General features: G+C 40.7%; 1 protein-coding gene across 1 annotated transcript in view; it reads right to left on the bottom strand.

Annotated features, from left to right (window-relative positions):
* The window catches only part of megf6b (multiple EGF-like-domains 6b), an 83,743-nt gene that overhangs the window by 6,811 nt on the left and 57,162 nt on the right, over positions 1-19,770 (bottom strand). Inside the window, exons 6-26 of the mRNA XM_072665862.1 lie at positions 16,660-16,782; positions 14,496-14,621; positions 12,529-12,651; positions 11,592-11,714; positions 10,397-10,534; positions 10,170-10,292; positions 9,238-9,360; positions 8,335-8,496; positions 7,626-7,757; positions 7,347-7,475; positions 5,702-5,830; positions 5,423-5,557; positions 4,928-5,062; positions 4,713-4,838; positions 4,439-4,570; positions 3,876-4,004; positions 3,425-3,556; positions 2,688-2,816; positions 2,451-2,579; positions 1,829-1,957; positions 1,559-1,687 (exon numbers count right to left, since the gene is read on the bottom strand). Coding sequence (XP_072521963.1) covers positions 1,559-1,687; positions 1,829-1,957; positions 2,451-2,579; positions 2,688-2,816; positions 3,425-3,556; positions 3,876-4,004; positions 4,439-4,570; positions 4,713-4,838; positions 4,928-5,062; positions 5,423-5,557; positions 5,702-5,830; positions 7,347-7,475; positions 7,626-7,757; positions 8,335-8,496; positions 9,238-9,360; positions 10,170-10,292; positions 10,397-10,534; positions 11,592-11,714; positions 12,529-12,651; positions 14,496-14,621; positions 16,660-16,782 — 2,736 coding nt within the window. The remainder of the gene's footprint in view (positions 1-1,558; positions 1,688-1,828; positions 1,958-2,450; positions 2,580-2,687; positions 2,817-3,424; positions 3,557-3,875; positions 4,005-4,438; positions 4,571-4,712; positions 4,839-4,927; positions 5,063-5,422; positions 5,558-5,701; positions 5,831-7,346; positions 7,476-7,625; positions 7,758-8,334; positions 8,497-9,237; positions 9,361-10,169; positions 10,293-10,396; positions 10,535-11,591; positions 11,715-12,528; positions 12,652-14,495; positions 14,622-16,659; positions 16,783-19,770) is intronic.

Raw genomic sequence — 19,770 nt, 5'->3', positions numbered from 1 at the left:
TCCCTGGATAGTAGAGACAGCTACTCTAACAAAAGCAGGATGAACTCTTTTTAATACCCTTGATTTCGGAATAAACAATGAATGAGCAGGTGTCCCAATACATTTGTCCATATAGTGTATATATAATTGCCTAAGCAATAAGCAGGCAAGGGCTCCTCTAAGTAGCTGCCTCGCACTCAGAACGTTAATTAATGCCCAAAAAGCAGAAGACTATAAGAAGATAGAAACCATGGAGAAAACTAAAACGGACAAAAATGGAGATACATGTTTTTCATTGGACAGCAGCGATATACTATATACACAGCATCTGCATTGTAGCTTTGTTTATAAAGTGACAGTAACAGTGACACAGCAGCACACCGAAACCTCAAATTCCACACACTGATCCATTTTACTACGACCAGCAAGGCTGTGTACACTGATGCCTCCTCTTGAGACAGAGCTTAATGAGTTACGTCACATTAAGGGACACATAAACAGTGTATTTATACTGTATCACTATTATGACAGGTCAGACTGGGTTAATTAGCCTTTTACTCAGAAAACTGAGTAACTGTATGTCTGACCACAGGGGTTCATAACTAATTCAGTGTATTTATGTTTGGCAATGTGAGGTACAATTGCGTTTGAGCAGGTCACTGCATGTGGGATCTGCCATTTCCTGTAGAGTGGGCTTCGTTGGTCTGTTCTTGCTGAAATGTGAGTAAATTTACACCCTGGAGCTACAGTCCAGAAAGTTATGAGGTGAGTGGTGAAGGAAAGACAACCCGGTTGAGAAGTTTTTACGGGGCAGACGGATCGAGGAGGTCTAGAAGTCCGTCTGCGGTCCCAACCGCTGCTGAACGTCTGCCACAAGAGCTAACAAGCAGCCAAAGACCAGCAGGAGGCAAAACAAATGATGTCAAGACTGAAAGCTATGGTGGCTAATTTGCTTCCTGAGTATGGGGCAGCAAGTGCTGACCACAGCAGATCCCCATGCTGAATGCCACAGGGTTATGTTTTTACAGAGCTGGATGAAGTCCAGTCAGAGCTTGTTTCGGATGACATGTTCAGTAACTCTTTATGGCAATTAAGTGATTTGTCTGATTGGACTTGACAGCTTTTATGAGTTTTGTGTTTATTTAACTCAAATTTCAGACTACAGGTAAGAGAGAGCAGCAGCATGTCTGAAAGTGTACCAGGCCATCAGAATTGGTGAAACTTGTTTATCTGAACTTACCTTAGTAACCTGGAAACTGTAATTACTGTTCTATAGTGGAGCTGATTAATAAGAGCTTTTGGAAGATCTTTGAGAGGTGTGCAAAAAGTCATCAAGAATATCCAGATGAGGTTTTATCAGAGATCAATTTGATTTTCTCTGCTGTTGTCTTTACATGTCTGAGTTCTTTTCTGAATTTGCTCTTTTCTGAATGTCCTATTTTGTTTCTAAATTTGCTGTTTTTCCTGAATTTCATCTGTTTCTAAATTTTGTATTTCTTTTGAAATTCGCTCCTCTGTTTATTTTTTCATGAATTTTCTGTTTTTATGAATTTGCACTTATGAGCTTCATTGGACTCACCCAGTTCACAGGCCGTCCCTGTCCAGCCGCTGGCACACGAACACTGTCCGCTGACGTGGTCACATGACCCTCCATTCTGGCACAGGCACTGCTGGCTGCAGCTCACTCCAAATGAGCCCTCTGGACATTCTGAGAGCGCAAAATCACACAATGATTGTAATGTTATAAATCTGAATGTTTTCTGAATCTGCCTTCTTTAAAAGCCCAGAATATTTAGCTACATTATACACAGAGGGGCCCAGCCTTGCACTGCTGGAGCTCATTACTCACTTTGGGAGCAATTTAGACCTGCCCAACCTGCTGTACACACACACTGACCACTGGTTGCATGGCAGCTCAAACTATTCTGGCAAGCACAGGTCTGTGAACAGCCATCACCATAAAAGCCAAGGGGACAAGCTGGAAGGAGCACAGAAACGGTTAGCAATGAATGATAGTGGGGAAAGGATGTGCATTTTTAGCACGTGTGTCATTCTTACAGTGCACTTAGGGTAATAATGAGAGAAAGTGCTAGCTGGTTTGATTAATTACCAGCCACATTAGCCTTGGATAAATATCTTGTTTTAACCGTGACACATACTCACACAACCCCTGAAGCACATACTCTATGCATTAGATTACATTTTTAAATATTTGTTTTATGCAGAGCTCCTTGAAATAAGCCAAGATATTTTGCTGAAGGGGCAAAAACTAAACTTTTACTGGATTCATAATTTGTGTTTGCAAATTGAAGAGGAGATATTTAATATGAATCCTGAATTTAATAAAACCTGCTGATACAGAATGTAAACTAAATATAATTAATCTGGTTGTTTATGTAACGTAAATAATATGTTTAGATGAAAATGACAACAAAGACGTCTAAAGGTTATATTATGCTAGGTGTGCTTACTCTGGTTGCAGTTGGGACCCAGCCAGCCTGCTGGACAAACACATTTACCAGTGAGATGATTACAGTGTCCACCATTCAGACAAGCACACTTCTGCTGGCAGTCCAGTCCATAGAAACCCTGCGGACAGGCTGACAACACAACAACGGCAATGATATTTATGTTTCAGGAGTTGATTTATTATATTAGTTTAGTTAATTGATTTTTTTTACTTTTAGATTAAAGTTATTAGAACTCACGTTTTTCACAAAATGTTCCTGTCCAGCCCATTCTGCAGGTACAGGCTCCACTCACATGGTCACATGACGCTTCATTGTCACATTGGCAGTGCTGCCGACAGCCCAGCCCAAAAAATCCAGCAGGGCATTCTGGAAAAGACAGTGTGTTTAGAAGCAGGGTGTATGTGGTCTTCAGAAATGAAAGACTATGTTCATACTATGGACAAACAGCAAAAAATGTTATAAACATTAACTAGTGTTTAGATAGCTCAATATTTTCCCTTCAATTTCAGGTATCAATAACTGTTCATAAAACTGGTATTAAAGCAACATTGGTGCACTATGGAGTGGAGACATTTCTCCATAACTGGATAGCACTGCGTCATATTACTGGACGAGTCTGTATCTTTCAGCTTGTCAACAAATGCATGTGTACAGCTGCCAATAAGGGGGCACTCAAAGTGTAATTTGTATTTACAGAATGTAATGTAATGTAAAAGTGAATTATGCTCCCCAACTGTAGGGGGAGCCCAGGAGCAAATAATACCAATGCTTACATAATGCTGCTTTAATTGCAAGGTTAGCTTGAACAATAGCTTCACAATAATCCTTTCATATTCTTTAGGATTCAAAATACAGTTCTGACCTAAAACTAATCCAGAGAGACTTAAAAATGCATATAATTATCAATAATTATCAATGTGAAATTACAAAGAAAACTGCTGTGAATTCAGCGGTGGTAGAGTAAGCTCACTCACTGTGCTCACAGTGAACTCCTGTAAAGCCAGGTTCACAACTACACTGGCCTGTCACAGAATCACAGCTGCCATCACTGTTCTTACAGTCACATACTCTCGTGCAGTCCGGTCCCCAGTGTCCTGCATCACATGCTGTCAAAATACACACACACACACACACACACACACACACACAAAAGATATATATTTTTTTTTTTTTTTTAAAGACTGCTTTTTAATGCCAAACATCTGACATTGAACTGTTGTAGCAGGTGAAGAAAGTCCCTTAGGAATGGCTGCAGCATTACGAAACACAGGAGGATTTCATCACTGATGTCAGGTTGTTTACGAGAGATAAAGTTGGTTTTGATCAAATGGTGTAAAACCAATCCCAGAACTGCGGATAAATTAATAATAACTGTTTTTTCTGTATGAGACACGTACTGAAGTTTTCCAGGTGTTTCTGACATACCTTTCTTGCAGTTGTGTCCAGTCCAGCCTGGGGCGCAGGTGCAGCGGCCAGTTACAGGGTGGCATCGGCCGCTGTTCTCACACACACACTTCAGCTGGCAGCCTTGACCAAAACGCCCAGTGGGACATACTGGACACACATGCACACACAAAACAGGGTCTTATGTTTAGTTTGAACTTAAACTTTCTCATCTCAAATGCAGACTGTAAATATACTTTTTATTTGCTATTGTTTTCCTGAATTTGCTGTTTTTTTCTGAATTTGAAGTTTTTTTATCTGAATTTGCTGTTCCTTTCTAATTTTGCTGTTCCTTTCTGATTTTGCTGTTCCTTTCTAATTGAGTTTTTATTTCTGAATTTACTGTTCCTTTCTAAAATTGCTGGGTTTTTTTCTGAATATGAAGTGTTTTATCTGAATTTGCTGTTCCTTTCTGATTTTGCTGTTCCTTTCTGAATATGTTGGGGTTTTTTTATATGAATTTGCTGATCCTTTTTGAATGTGCTGTTTCTTTCTGAACTTGCTGTTCCTTTCTGAATTTGCTGAGTCAGTACTGCTGTACTCACAGTTTTGGCAGAGTCTGCCCATGTATCCAGGGGTACATACGCAGATGCCGCTCTGTTTGTCACACTCTCCTCCATTTTCACATGCTGGGCATGTCTCCTTACAGTCCACACCCCACTGCCCAGCAGGACACTCTGAGGTAGAGAGAGAGAAAGTAAAAGAGAGACATTCATTCTAGTTTCCAGTGTAGTTTAAAAATATAATCTTTTGTAAAGTACTGTCTCTTAAATTGTTTGAATGCAATCCCTTAAGGGGTTTCATTCATCACAAGCTCACCTGTCTCACACCGGCTACCCATCACCCCTGCAGGACATTTGCACTGACCGGTTACTAGGTCACATGGGGCCCCTGAACAGTCACATGACTGAGAGCAGCCAAGCCCAAATTTCCCAACTTCACAATCTATAACAACAGTAACAACAGACAACATTACACCGAACTTCATATCATCTCACTGGTTCAACAGTACACACTTGAGGCACTGAACTGACCCTGGTGGCAGTTTTCTCCTTTCTTGCCGGCTGGACACTGCTGCTGGCATGTACCAGTCACAGGATCACACGTAGAGCCAGACGGGCAGGAACATTTTTTCTCACAGCCTTGGCCATAGAAGCCTGCATCACACTCTGTAGACAGAACATGTTGGTTCACAGATCAACTAAATGACAGCGTAACAAGTAACGCAACGGTTCCATAACAATCACAATTATCTCACAATTGTCTATTAATTGTCGAAGTAGCTGATCTGCAAAGGTGGTTAAAACCCCTGAAAGATTACATCACATTTAAGCGCTTAGTCTTTGGTGTTATTCACAAAGTAGAACAGCTTCCTGTTTAGTTGTTGCAAGAAGAAAAAAATATGTTCATTAATTAAAAAAAAATTAACTTCCAAACTTTTAAAGATTTTTGCAATTAAAACTGTAATGAAGTGATCCTATTCACATTTGCAACATGAAGATGCTTTAGTCCTCGAGGGGGATTCTGACCTTTCTCACATTTGTTGCCCCAGTAACCAGGCCTGCAGATGCAGCTGCCGTGTCGGCGGTGACATTCTAGTGTGTTCTGCTGCACACACTTACACTCCTCAGAGCAGCCTGGTCCAAACACCCATTTAGGACATGCTGCTCCAGACAGAGACAAAAATAATAATAAATTGGTAAATAATAATAATAATAATAATAATAAAACAATAAATATGAATTGTCACAATACACAAAAACGAACACCATGTGTTTAGTAACTCTATTTCTCTAGTTCTGACTTACGCAGGTGGCAAAAGCGTCCATAGAGTCCTGGGTCACACAGACAGGCTCCGTAAGTCCGGTGGCAGCGACCGTTGTTGGCACAATTACATTTCTTATTGCAGTGCTTTCCATACAGGCCTTTAGGACAGCCTGTGAACAAGAAATGCGTTCTTTCAACATTCAATCATATCATTTTCATTTATTTACAAAATACTGACCACAGAGTGAAGAAATGATCACTCACTCAGGGGTTGTAACTTGTGGGTTTAGATTGGCTGCTTAGACTAGTCCTTGTTTAAAGATGGTCGAGATAAAAATGCAGTATCTGAGTACAACTCAGAGAGAGAATCCCAGGGGGGAGTTTGCATGAGGATCCTCTGAGCACCCAGATACTCTTGTTTTTTCTTACACCACTCTATAGGCAGTATTATACATAGATGCCTCTGTTATCTGTATTATAGCCTCATTTCTTTATTCATTACCCAACTGTGTCCTGTAACTCAGGTTATTATGTAGTATTAATAAATCTAGATGTGTGACCTTAAAACAACAGAAAGCTTAACCTACTGGTTTGCATTGTTTATTATTGTGACCCGCATTTAAGAGCACAATGCTATGTTGAAAGTTTTAAGTTATTCAGACCATATGTATAATGACATTTTTACTAAGTCAGATTAAATCAATAATCAATAGGGATGTGTTGATATAATCCAGTAACTCTGGATTCGGGGCAGATCCAGGTATTTTTAATGGATCTTCTAAATCTGATTCTTAGGTTTGCTGTAGCAGAGTGCCATATGGGTCCTTTAGGCAGCATTAATAGAAATGATCATCAGGTGCTGCAGAAGTAGCTTTCTCATTTTTTCGAAAGCTACATTAGACAGAGTTCTAGTGACATTATTTCAGAGAGCAAAACAAAACAGAGCTTCATTTTAACTGATAAGTGCGATCGATGTTACCAGTTAGGAGCCAAAACTAAAGATAAAGTTTGCTCCTAATTTGACATTCCACCTTAAGTACTGCAGCAGTTACAGTGTGTACGCCACTGCTGCATTTTTTAAAAGTGGAACAGAAAGTTGGGGGAAGAGGAAAACTTTAGCATAGAGACACACATATGCTAAGTCATTTGGCTGCAGAGCTGTAAAGGGACTGGGAGCTGAATGGTCAGCCAGACCAAAGTAAGATATTATACAACACTATATAGAGTTGAAAACAGTCGTTTAAAAAGCTGCTCCAAACAAAGTAGATCAGTTTAGAATTTAGTCTGATTATTGAAACTGTTACTAAATATAAAAAAACTTCATTAGGACATCCCTAATAATTATATTTACATGCGGTAACTGTCCAGAGTATTTACAGGGTATACAGGAATAAAAAAAACCTTAATTTCCATGGCAGCTTGTTTCATTGGTTCTGAACTTGTTATTGGCGCTGCACATTAGGTAGTTGTTACTAGTTACAGCAATACTTACTTTACAGTAGGTAGCTCTGCTACTGTAAACCAGTAATGTAACTAAGGACAAGCTTACTATGTATACATATGTCTAACTGGTTCAACCCAGTACAGTTACTATTGTAGCAGTCTCATTTATGTGTTTTCTTACAGGTACAAAGTCACGCATTTCTGTTTTGTCTTTTGGAAACGTTTAGAAGCATCTGGACTGACCGTCCTGGCAGAGCTCTCCACTGACACCTGGTGGACAACGACAGCTTCCAGTCACCGGATCACAAACACCTCCGTTCTTACATTTACAGCTGAAATTGCAGTTCTGGCCAAACCAGCCCTCGGGACACGCTGCATCATACATACAGTACATGTACACAGAAAAAAATACACAAATACACAAAAGAGATTCCATCAAATCCTACAGAACAAATAAGCTACAGGCATTTCTACATATGTAATATCACACAGGCCCATCTGATTTTGTTCTTAAAATCTCACTCTGGTTGCAGATGATTCCCGTCCATCCGTCTGGACAGTCACAGCCACTTTTATGGGCATTACACAAGCCTCCATTTACACAGTCCTCACAGGTCAAACTGCAGTCAAAGCCAAAGGAGTCATTCAGACATACTGGAGAAAGAGAGAGAGAGAGAGAGAGAGAGACAGAGAGAGAGAGAGAGAAAGAGAGAGAGAGAGAAAGCCAAAAGGAAAGAGAATCTTTCTTGTTCCACAACACAGATCAACACAGTTTCATCAAACAATCTCAACTACTTCCAGTTCTAATTTGTAAATGTAGCTAATTTAACATGTGCCAACTGATCCAGAACTAATCACCCAGCCTCACTAATGTTCTTCGGAATGAATGCAATCAAATCCTCACAGCAATGTACTGATATCTGTCTCCCAGAAGGGCATAGACTGTTACTGCAGAAATGGAGAGACTTCCCTAATAATACCCCAGATTTCAGAAGATCTGTTGGAGTAGGAGTCTGCAGACCTTTGCCCATACTGTATAATGTATACCTACTTACCTAATTACAAAACCTCGTTCTACTCTTAAGTTAAAGCTTAGTCTCAAATCCTGAAGCTTATTTTTCTATTCATTAGCTTTGACATGGTAGTTACAAGTCTATGTGTCTAGCTGGGACTTCACTTCAGCGCGGTTCCAGAGCTGATCTAAAGACATTATATGAAAACCATGTCTAACCAAATTTCTCAGCCAATGTGCTCTCGGCTCGTAGCTCGCTGGTGTCCTCTTCATAGTCATCATAGCGCTCCAGAGGCTCATAGTCTTGCAGGACAGCCAGCTGTGGCTTGGGTCTCTCCACGGCCGGGCCGTTGCTCAGGGCTTCAACTGCTCCTTCTATCACTGAAAACACACACAGACAGAACAGAGTGTTACCTAGTGGGTGGGAACTGGCAATGACTAAACTGAGCAAAAATCTAAAAGAGAACTGATAAACTGAAACTAAGCAGCAAACATTACATTTTTTATTCAATGAAGTCTATGTGTTTAGTCTTAACTTTAGTTTTGGTCTGATGATTGTTTCACTGCAAGGGTTTCTTTCTTGCATACCTGCCATGAAAAAAATGTGTGGTCTCTTTCTGATGGTAGATGCTGTAACTCGACTTCAGCTGTAGCAGCAAGAGCTACCTGTAGATCCTGTGATTACATTTTAGGACTGTTGGAGACTTCTTTACTCATTTTGTGGTCTCCTGTTGGACTGAACTTGCTAGGACAGCTTGACCTGGCCATGCTGGCAGTTGTTGCACTTGTGAATGATTTAGTGGACAGAGGTAGCTAGCGGCTGAAGTCTAAGTCTAATAACACTCACCTTGCCATCGAAGAGCAAACCAGGTTTAAACAAGACAGGCTTCTCCAAAATCCATAAAAACATCAGGGTGTCCTATTTTTTTCACATGACTGTATATATCAATACACATATATGATATTATATGATATGATAAAAAACACTGTGTTCACTTGTATCCAGCTGGACTAAATTAACACTGTAAGGGCTATTTTGCTCTGTAAAGCATTCCATGGTCATATTGAGTGCAGCTTCATCAATGGCCCAGCTGGTTATTTTCCTGGGAGAGTCTGACTCACAGATGCAGGAGCGGCGGTCTTCAGCCAGGCGATGACCTCGTCTGCAGTAGCACTGAAATGATCCAGCACTATTCTGACACGTGTGATCACAACCTCCGTTTTCAGCCAGACACTCGTCTATATCTGCAACCACAGTTAAACCCATCAGACCTCATCACTCAGCTCCAAAACATTCATTCAAAAAGATCTTATTCAAGATCATATATAAACTGCACCAGGTAAACACTGGAGGTGTACATCCTGAATCTCACAAGAATTTCAAGAATTCAATTACTGATCATTAGGAACCTATTTAACATTATTTTAATTAATGAAGGTCAATCCTTGAATGCATGAATATATGAAACACTGTCCTAGTATTCTAAGACACAGACTACATGACCATCTCACCTACATGAGTTTGGCCAAAGTCCATTTCAAAACCATGGGCATTAACATGCTACTGTCCCCTTAGCATCTTATACAGCCTCCAATCTTCTGGGAATCCATATTCCAGTTCAATTAGATTTAAGAAGGGGTTAGGATCATTATTCCTCCTCCACCAAACTTTACTTTTGGCACAATACAGTAGGTAGGTAGTGTTCTACTGGCACCCGGCAAACCCAGATTCATTCATCAGACTGGCAGACAGAAAAATGTGATTCATTTGTGAATGTGAGTCCAGTGGCAGTGTACGTTTGCATGGTTTAACACTTATCTGAGCTGCTGTTATTCTATACTCAATAATAGCACTTACAGTTGGCTGGGGCAGATCTAGCAGGACAGGAATTTCATTAACTGGCTTGGCACCAATTCTACTGCCAGTGTTTTTTTTTTTAGCAAAGACTGCATGTGTTTGATTTGATATACATTGTTTTCATAACTTAATAATAAGAGGGGTGTTCACATACTTTTGGTCACACAGTATATGAAGTTGTCAGAATGCAACCCACCATCACAACTGCACCCATCAGAGTTGAGCCGATATCCAGCAGCACAGTAGCACTCATAGCCTCCTGGGTAGTTTGTGCAGTCCTGTTCACAACATGAGCTGCCATCTACACACTCATCTAGATCTGACACACAATTTCACATCAATGCTACGAGAATAAAACTTTCCATCAATGTAATTCAGATAGTTTAATGTTTAATGTTTGATGCCATCTGCACTTCTCTGTACCAATGCAAGTCTTCAGGTCATCATCAAGCCGGTAGCCCTGATTACAGCTACACACTGGCCCACTGGTGGAGTGCTGACAGTGGTGGGAGCAGCCGCCGTTATTGACCTCACAGCTGTTCACAATCTCCATCTCAATCCCTGTCACATAAAAAGAGATGCAAAGCAATGCAACAAACACTTCTTGTATGACAGGGTGTTTAGAAGCAAACAGTAACACACAGTCATATCAGGATATTATGAACACTCCTGGTTTAGAATGAATTTGACCTGGAATGTCACAGTTACCACGTGATGGGGTTTCCCAGCATATGGTCATAAGACTACATTTTTAAACTTTTCAAAATTCCAATCATGAATTTTCCATTTTCTGACAATGGATCACATCATACATTTTACAGCATAGAGCATTTCAGCTTTGTGGCGACGCTGTGGGCACCAAAACAATAGGTTGTCACACCATTATCACAATGTAACCATGTCTGCTGGGTTTGCTGCACATATAAATAAGCGAGCAGCCCTGTCAGTTATAGCAGAGTGAAAACGACTACCTCCCAATGGCATAACAGTGGTGCTCCACAGGTCACTGATGCCAGAAGAGAAAGAGGACTCCGGCGTGTGGTACGATATTGCATAAGATATTTAAGCTTAACTGAAAGGTAGTCTCTGATACATGAAAGATAGTGATAGCAAAACATCTGGGTTTACAAAAAGCTTGTATCTCCATAATGGCTACTTTACAGGAAAAAGGTAAAAATATTCTTTCAATGAAAGATTTAAAAAAAAAAAGATTTCAAGTCATTTGGAGCATTTCTATTGGTCCATTCATCATGAAATTCTGTGTAAAAAACAAGATTTAAGTTGTGTCTAAAGTTTAAAAAAAGATTTTTTAAAAATCCCAGTGTTTGTCTATGAAGATTGCATGTGTTTAAGATGTTTTACTTCTTTTTTTAGCAATGCGGACCCAAACTCTGAAAGTCATTTTATTCCCAGTTATTTGTGAGCTTTCCTTTTAGTCCATTCTTCATTAAATTTGCAATGCTAGATTCAAATTATGTGAAAACACCAGGTTGACGCTGATGACGCTATGTTTGTAAGATACTCTTAAAGTGAAATTTGTGCTGTATTTTGATCTTCGATTTTGAACATAAAACGTGTGCAGAATGTCTGACATGTGCACAGTTCAGTGTTAACTCACTATAGCACTGTTTGCCATCTGCTCCAAGCTCATACGCAGCATTACAAACACACACGAAAGAGCCTCTGGTGTTGCGGCAGCCATGGGCACACTCCGCCTGACCCGTCTGGCACTCGTCGATGTCTGAAAGGCATACAAATCGCACACACACACACACACACACACACACACACACACACACACACACAAAATACATGAACTGTTAAAATTCAGGGCAGTTCAGCTTGGTCAACAGAAAGGCCACTAGAAGCTTCAAGAAGCCCTGAATACATCTGCTTAATTTATGCCACAGAGACATTTGTGCACATAAAACTTCCATCCCCTTCAGGAAAGGGTAAGCTATGCAGCTGGCACTGATGAAATAAACAACAGACCCAACTAACAAACTAACTAAAGGACCGAAAAGCTGTACAGCGGCCTCTGAATGCAGAAATGCATTGCTGCAATGTGATGAAAGTACTGATCCTGGCATGACAGACTACCTGTGATCTAATATTAATGTGTAACAAACACACACACACCCGCCCTGACATCTAACATGTTGTTTTAATAGTGAATAACACTGATTACCTTCTTACACAATATGTCCAAATGTTTGTGGACACCCCTTCTAATAAATGCATTTAGCTACTTTGAGTCCAACCCATTACTGACACAGATGTGCACATGCACACACATATCTTGTCTAGTCCCTGTAGAGAAGCACTACCCCTTAAAATACTAATGCTCCATCTCTGGAGCAGATAAACACTGAACAGTGAACTAGAGGGGTATAAAGCCCCTAAGCAGTGAGCTGTGGGGCAGTGAAACTGTGTTCTCTGGAATGATGGTGCTCCTTCCATCTATCCAGTCTATAGTTCAGTGCATCACAACCTACAGCAGTCCTAAGCCTGTGTCATGCCACTACCCCCACCACCGCCACCATCACTCACTTTACCTTCACAGGTTTTGCCGTCCTCCGCTAACGTGAAGCCTGGACTGCAGTCACAGTGGGCCTTCCCTCCGTCAATACGGCACTCCTGAGAACAGCCTCCGTTCCTGACTGCACATGGGTCGGCCACTGGAGAGACAAACACATACACACATATGCATGTAATCTGAAGAATACCCCAGGGGCTGGATGGTATAGAAGCATTCAAATTCATGTGTTTAAGCACAGGTCAGCGCTTTTCAATGGGAGAGGAATGAAGTATGTTATACAGTGAAGGCAGATTGAATGTACACTCCCAAAAAACAACCAGGATACAGTTTGAGTTATAAACTGAATGTATGTTGAACTTTATCGACTAAAACTGATTAATGAGAGAGTGAGAGAGAGAGAGAGGTGGCTCAGTGGTTAGAACGGGCTATTAATGACAGGGTTATGGGTTCGATACTCAGGTTCAGCAAGTTGCCATTGTTGGGCAAGGCACTTCACCCCCCTCTGCTCCACGGGCGCCGCTGCAATGTCTGCCCACCGCTCTGGGAATGGGCTCACTGTCACTGTGTGTGTGTGTGTGTGTGTGTTTGATCACTAATGTATATGGGTGTGTTCACTGCTTGGATGGGTTAAAGGCAGAGGCCGAATTTCATCTGTGTTCAACACTAATGGTGAATACAGCTGTGCTGTCTTGAGTTAAAGAGGGAGAGAGAGAGAAAGAGAAAGAGAGAGAGAGAGATAAAGAGAGAGAGAGAGAGAGAGAGAAAGAGAGAGAGAGAGAGAGAGAGAGAGAGAGAGAGAGAGAGAGAGAGAGGGCTGCTTAATACAAAGTAAGCCAAGTTTGGACTAGAATACTCTGGTGTATGTAGGCGAGTTCGATTCATGAGTACAAACTCCAAAAGACAGGAGGGCGCTGTATGGCAATTTTGCAATTGGAACAGCAGTGTGGTGTGCAGTGCATTCTGGGAAATCTGTCTGTGCCATGTCCACACAAGTCACATCTTGATGTATCTTTGATAACATGGGAGGAACAAAAACACATTTAGGTATTCGGACTGTACTGGGCTAGATGTGAGCTTTTGAAGGAGCAGTACTTGGGCTGCGACTGATGACATTTCTTAAGTCCACAGGAACACAAGCACAGACAAGAATGCAGACTGAGAATCATCCAGAGAAACAGAGACCTGAGAGAGAGAGCAGAAAGAGAGGTGAACTGAGAAAGAAAGAGAGCTGAGATAGGGAGGGGAGAGAGAGCTAAACTGAGAAAGAAAGAGAGCTGAGAGAGAGAGCAAAGAGCTCAACTGAGAAAGAGAAAGAAAGGATGAGTAAGAGAGAGAGCAGAGACAGATATGACATACAAAGACAGAAAGGTCTATACTAGCTTTGCATTAGCAGCAATAGCAATTAGCATTAGCAGCCAATCCGGTGTTATCTTTCTGCACAGGCTGCACCTTCCTTTAAAGGTGCAGTTCAGTGTTTGCAACCTAATCTCTGAGACTCGGATCTGTAGAACCGGCCGAGTTGCATAAAAAGTCATTTCGATGCTTTTCCCAGTTCTCCTGTGATAGCCAACCTCAAAGTACAAGAGAAGACATCAAATCCTGTGCTGTGATAATCGATACAGACAGTGCAGAGAGAGTGTGACCTGAAATACACCAGAGTATTCCTTTACGCCTCCCAGATGGAGACAGTGTTGCAAGCTGAAGTATTAGCAGCGAATTCAAATGAAGCGCAGTCTAACATGACGTATTCCCATTCCTCATTTTCTCACACAACTCTTATATTCTCCTATTTCCTTCCTCACACTGGCAGTTCACAAGTCAAATATGCGTAGGCCGCGTTTGAGCCCTGCTCTCAACCAGAAGACAATAACGTAAACGTCTGGAAGTGTGAGGTGACGTGTTGTGTTACGGAATGTAGAAGCCTCGGTGTGAACGTGGGGAAGTTTCACAGCTGAAAGTCAGTGAAAGTAGACACACACTCACAGGTGCAGTGCTTGCCGTCCTCTGCGAGCGTGTAGTTGGGTCGACAGCGGCACTGGAAGTGAGCTGCTGTCTGCTGGACGCAGTAATGCTCGCATCCTCCATTGCCTATACTGCAGGAGTGGACAGCTACATAGACAAACACACACACACATCGTTAATGAGATCAATCTGCCTTGAAATACGTAGCTCTGGCATGAACACTGCCAAAACATTAAAGCAAAGGTTGTTTTATTAGTAAATAACATTGATTACCTATATGTCCAAATGTTGAATGTGGACACACCTTCTAATGAAGGTATTCAGCTACTTTAAGTTGTACTCATTGCTAAAACAGATGCAAATGCAAATGCACACACACAGCTTGTCTAGCCCTGTGGAGAGGTGCTGCCAATAGAACAGTACTCTCTGGAGCATATAAACATGAACCTATTGGTTCCATGCCTAATGCCAGGTGTGGGTTAGAGAGGTATAAAGCCCCCGGCATTGAGTTGTGGAGTAGTGCAACTGTGTTCTCTGGAATAATCAGGAAAAATGGTGAAAAGGCTTGGTTCAAGGACGGGCAACTGGCTGACCTGCTGCTAACGTCTTGGTTGCAGATACCGCAGGATGCCTTTAGAAGGTCAGAGCTGTTTTAGTGGTATGAGGGGGATCTACACAATATCAGACAGGTGGCTTTAATGTAATAGCTGATCAAAAGCTCAGAACATCTAAAGGAACCACAATCCAAGAACATGTTCATTCTCATTTCAGTTCCGATGATCTCTATTACAACAATTACAGATCCATCTCCTGTGAGTCTGCAGTTGAGTAACCTTGTACAAATACAGTGGAGGGTCGCACATCTGATTAGATGACCACATAATGATGAGACTCAAACTGTGCTAGACAAGAATCTCCTTCCTTCCCCTGATCTCTTCCCGTCTCTCCGGAGAAACACTGTGGAAAGTGAAATTGTTAAGTGTAATTGCTCTGGCGTTTTGTGATGGACACAGGTGCGGACTGCAGTGAAAACATCTTTCTGATTTCCCGGCAGAGAGAAGGAAAGCTGAATTTCATTATGCTGCATGTCATCCATGATTATCGGATGAACACCTTCAAATAATATGGTCAATTTCAATTAACGTCCATGTGCACCATAGCCTGTTCATTGCTCCTATCATTTATCTGCAGAAAAGATATCATGGTGAGAATAGTGGCTTTCCCACAAGTTCCTCTCACTCATGCCACACCAAGGCCAGGACAAAATCCACCGCCTTCCATAGAAGAGAATCTGCATCTGAGGTTGAAGACACTAAATTTAAAACATCCACCCAAACCTCCATACATCTGCTCTTATCATTTCGTGGGGAGAAAATCAACACCACAACTAACCCGGAGAATGGCTAACAATGGCTTGGTTATAAAGCTCAGGTGAAGTGGCAGGTGCTAGTGAGGCTCTTGGGTTAGCTCTAAGGCTAACATCTTACCTGACAGTCTCACAAGCATCCACTGGAGCATTATAATAATAAAGTTTTCCACAAGTTTAAACTTGTGTCTTGTTCCATTTTAAAACCAATAGTGTTCATTTAACTCTAACAGTGTTGATTTAACACTGGCAAATGTACTGTGTGGTGTCCCACAACACCCCAGTCTTTTTGTATTGGTTGTTTTTGTGTTGGAAAGCTAGTCAGCTTGGTATAAATAGCTCTAAATAGCATTAAATAGACTGTTGGGAAGTTAGGTTTAGCATGGCTAGATATGTTATGGGCAGTGTCCACAGCAGAAGTCCACTTCAGACTGTATTCACTTTAATTATCATAAACCATTTAATATGAAATGAAAGAAAGAAAGACATAAGAAACAAACCCTTGGAAGCAGGCGTGGTGGAAAAAGGTGAGCAGAACTAGAGTAGAGTAGTTGTTTATCAGGACTGGTTTAAGAACCACTGGTATATGGTGTCAAATAGAACTTTAACATTTATATTCGCATCTTGCAGTTCAGCAGCAACAAGCCAAAACATTTTCCTGAACAAAAACGATTTGTTTTCTATAATATTGTACATATTATTGGGTATAGTATTTTAAGCACTGTTGTGTAAAATATTTCTGCATAATATTTAGATAAAATATATGTATAATAAACAACATTACAATGGAAATGCTTAAAACGACTATGTATTACTTACTGATGCAGGTACGTCCGTCCACATGCAGGCGGAAGCCCGCATTACACTGGCAGTGGTAGGAGCCTCTGGTGTTCACACACTTGTGTTGGCAGCCTCCGTTATGGACCTGGCATTCATCAATATCTGCAGGAAAATCAAATGCACAAGCTTGCAAAATTACTACTAATATGTAATTAAAAGGCATACACTAGAACAGAGAAAATTACAGTTTATCACAATTACAATTACAGTAAATCATTTTATATACAAATGTTTGTTTTCACTAAAATTATATATATATTAAAAGCATTACAAAAAGCATTAAAACATAAAAAACATAAAATGTGAAACACAAATTTAAAAAAATAATAAAAATATATCAATATTTTATATATGAAAAAAGTAATATAAAGAGTGCAGATGTTGTATTGATTCCTCAAACACACACTTCCTGAAGAGACAGAGATAAAGTTCACGCAATCTGAGCAGCATTACTGATGTAAGATCTAATCTCCCACATCTGCTATGAAAAATACAGAATATGTCATCCTGCAGCCACCTGAACAGCACTGCCTACATCTTCCAATACTTCAGGCAATTCTGAAAACTTTCAAAATGAATGTGAACAGGATGATTAGTGACATCATGAATCGGTGAGTCTGTGCATGCATTCCATCCAACCAGCCAGTATGATTGAAAACAAATGAAGAAAAGTGGCTGTTTGGTTTTCATGCTCTGTGCGGAACCGGTAAAAACTTTGCAAACTCACTCTGACTTATGCCTTCATTCACGGCTCATTGAGAATCAGAGGGGTTGCTAATAGCTTTATGACTTTCAAAGCAGACTTCCACAGAGATCAGAGCTGAGCAGGCCATGCTCCATTTACAGAGACATTGTCCTTCTGCAAGAACTGAACTCAGATCAGATTTATAGGGGCCATGGCTCATTTAGAAGGCCAGCGTCGCTGCAAAAGAGCAGTTAGACTACATTCCCATGACTTCAGCGGACAAACTTGCAAAAATTGCTCAAGAAAGTTTGGCGGTAAGACTAACAGTAGTGCACAAACATACAGTATTTTATAGCCATTCTTGAGGGATATAAGAAACAAGTACAATGCAAACACTTAAAGGACCCAAAGGCCAGATTAAATACGGCGAGGAAAACCTGCTATTTTATAGATATCAGTATGACATACAGTGCCAGAAATCACACAAGTACGTCTATATAAGTGTATGATAATATGGTCATGCATAAAAAGTGCTTTTTCATGCTGGTCAAATTGAGCAAATCTGTGGATTTTAAACAGTGCTACGTTTTCTATGGCTATAATAATACTTACAACAGAATGAGGACATGATGGTTGAGCGCTGGTCCTGTCTCAGAGAGTGTGGAATCACATTAAAAACACAATTTAGATTGGCAAGTGCTTATTATTGTTCTTGTAGGTCAGGGTAACGATATCCCACCACTGATGATTAAAACATACCACTTTTCTTTTGTTTCATTCACCACAGCAGTAGTTTGAGACACAAACTCAAGAAAAATTGTTGACTTTTTATAGTAAGAACCTTGTACCAGCCATGAAGTGTTTTGGTGTTAGTGTAAAGGTTTGGGAATGCTTTGTTGGCTTTGTTAGATCCTATTTGTTGCATTTTATAATAAATAATAATAAAATAATCAAACAACAGCACTTTGAAATCAGGTTATTCGCTTATTTAAAATATGGAGCTTTCATTAGTGGGCTGGGCTTGGCTACATTTTGGGGTTGTGTCTTGTGTCTTGGCTACATGTTTGGGGTTTTGGAATTGCCCCTTTTTACTGCTTGGTTTTGGTTGTTTTGTATTTTCTTTGAATGAAAAGATGTTTTAGAAACAGTGTTTGAGGTTCATGGTTTGCCATGGTTTGTAGCGAAATCTCATTAGTCAACTATGCCAAGGAAAATACAGTTTTCCATTCTAGGGAACCTTTAACAATGAAGGAGAGTGAATATGGGGAAACCATTTGACCAGAAGACTACTTTTACAAAAGCACCATAAATATGTTAGCTGTTTAAAATACCAGTATAAAGAACTGAGCCAGAAAATGCCCTGTTCTGGCAGAGCAATTTCAAACATCTGTCTTTTCTGTGCACTGTGTTCCTCAAAAAGAAAGACTGGCTTATTAAGAAAGAAATAGAGCTGAAAAGAATAAAACAGAAGATTTCATTTGAAATATGAAAAATTTGATGTAAAGTTAACTGGCATCGAAGTTATGCTACTAACTACAAGCCACAAAACAGAGCACTGTACTGAGGCAATAACAGAAAACCTGCATTCATTTGAGGCTTCCCTTTAACACCCATTACTCACGATATAAGCAGCTGTGCTTACAAGCGCTACTCAGAAAGATTTGCACTAGCCAAGTTTACATGCAGCCTGATAGTCTGTTAATGGGGTTTACATGGGTGGAATGTGGGCTAGGAGGGTTCCAGGTGGGCATGGGCTATGAGCCGGTTTTTAAATGTGTTGTTACTGGGACCCATTTGGGACACATCTAGGCCCCATGCACAGTGTACAACACAGATGGGGCCCGTGCTGGTCACATGCTGGGGCCCACAGATGGGGCCCCTCCTGGTCACATCACTAACCCTGGTGGGGCCAACATGGCACACATGGACATACAGGCCCCATATGGGCATGATATGGTAATAATAATAGTCATGTAAGCACCTGTATGTGATTAAATTCCCAATCGTAACGTTTAAGATCACTCTGCACATGATAATGTGGCGCAAGAACCTAGCTTGTACATGGCAACAGCAACACTAGAACAGATAATCTTTCACCAAGTCTCATAAAATCATGAATGACTGTTGTGTCCTTGTTTAACAAGTGAATGTGAAGTACATCATTTAAAAACAATGAAAAAACAAACAAACACACCAATTAAAAGCTCAGGTAACCTAGTGCTGCTTATCTTACTTTGCCTGGACTCGTGTGACGCTCACTGCCATGGTAATGTGTACACTAGGTGCTACTCCACACATCAAATTTGGATTGAAATATGCATGTAAACATAGATTTTCATCATATTGATGAGCAGAGTGTCTGTATGAGCACCTCAGTCTTAATCCGTGATCTGGATTGGAGAAAA

The sequence above is a fragment of the Salminus brasiliensis genome, chromosome 21 (assembly GCF_030463535.1).
Source record: "Salminus brasiliensis chromosome 21, fSalBra1.hap2, whole genome shotgun sequence".
In the NCBI taxonomy this organism is placed as follows: Eukaryota; Metazoa; Chordata; class Actinopteri; order Characiformes; family Bryconidae; genus Salminus; species Salminus brasiliensis.
The sequence above is the reverse complement of the archived record's forward strand: the minus strand, read 5'-3'. Positions and strand labels throughout refer to the sequence as shown.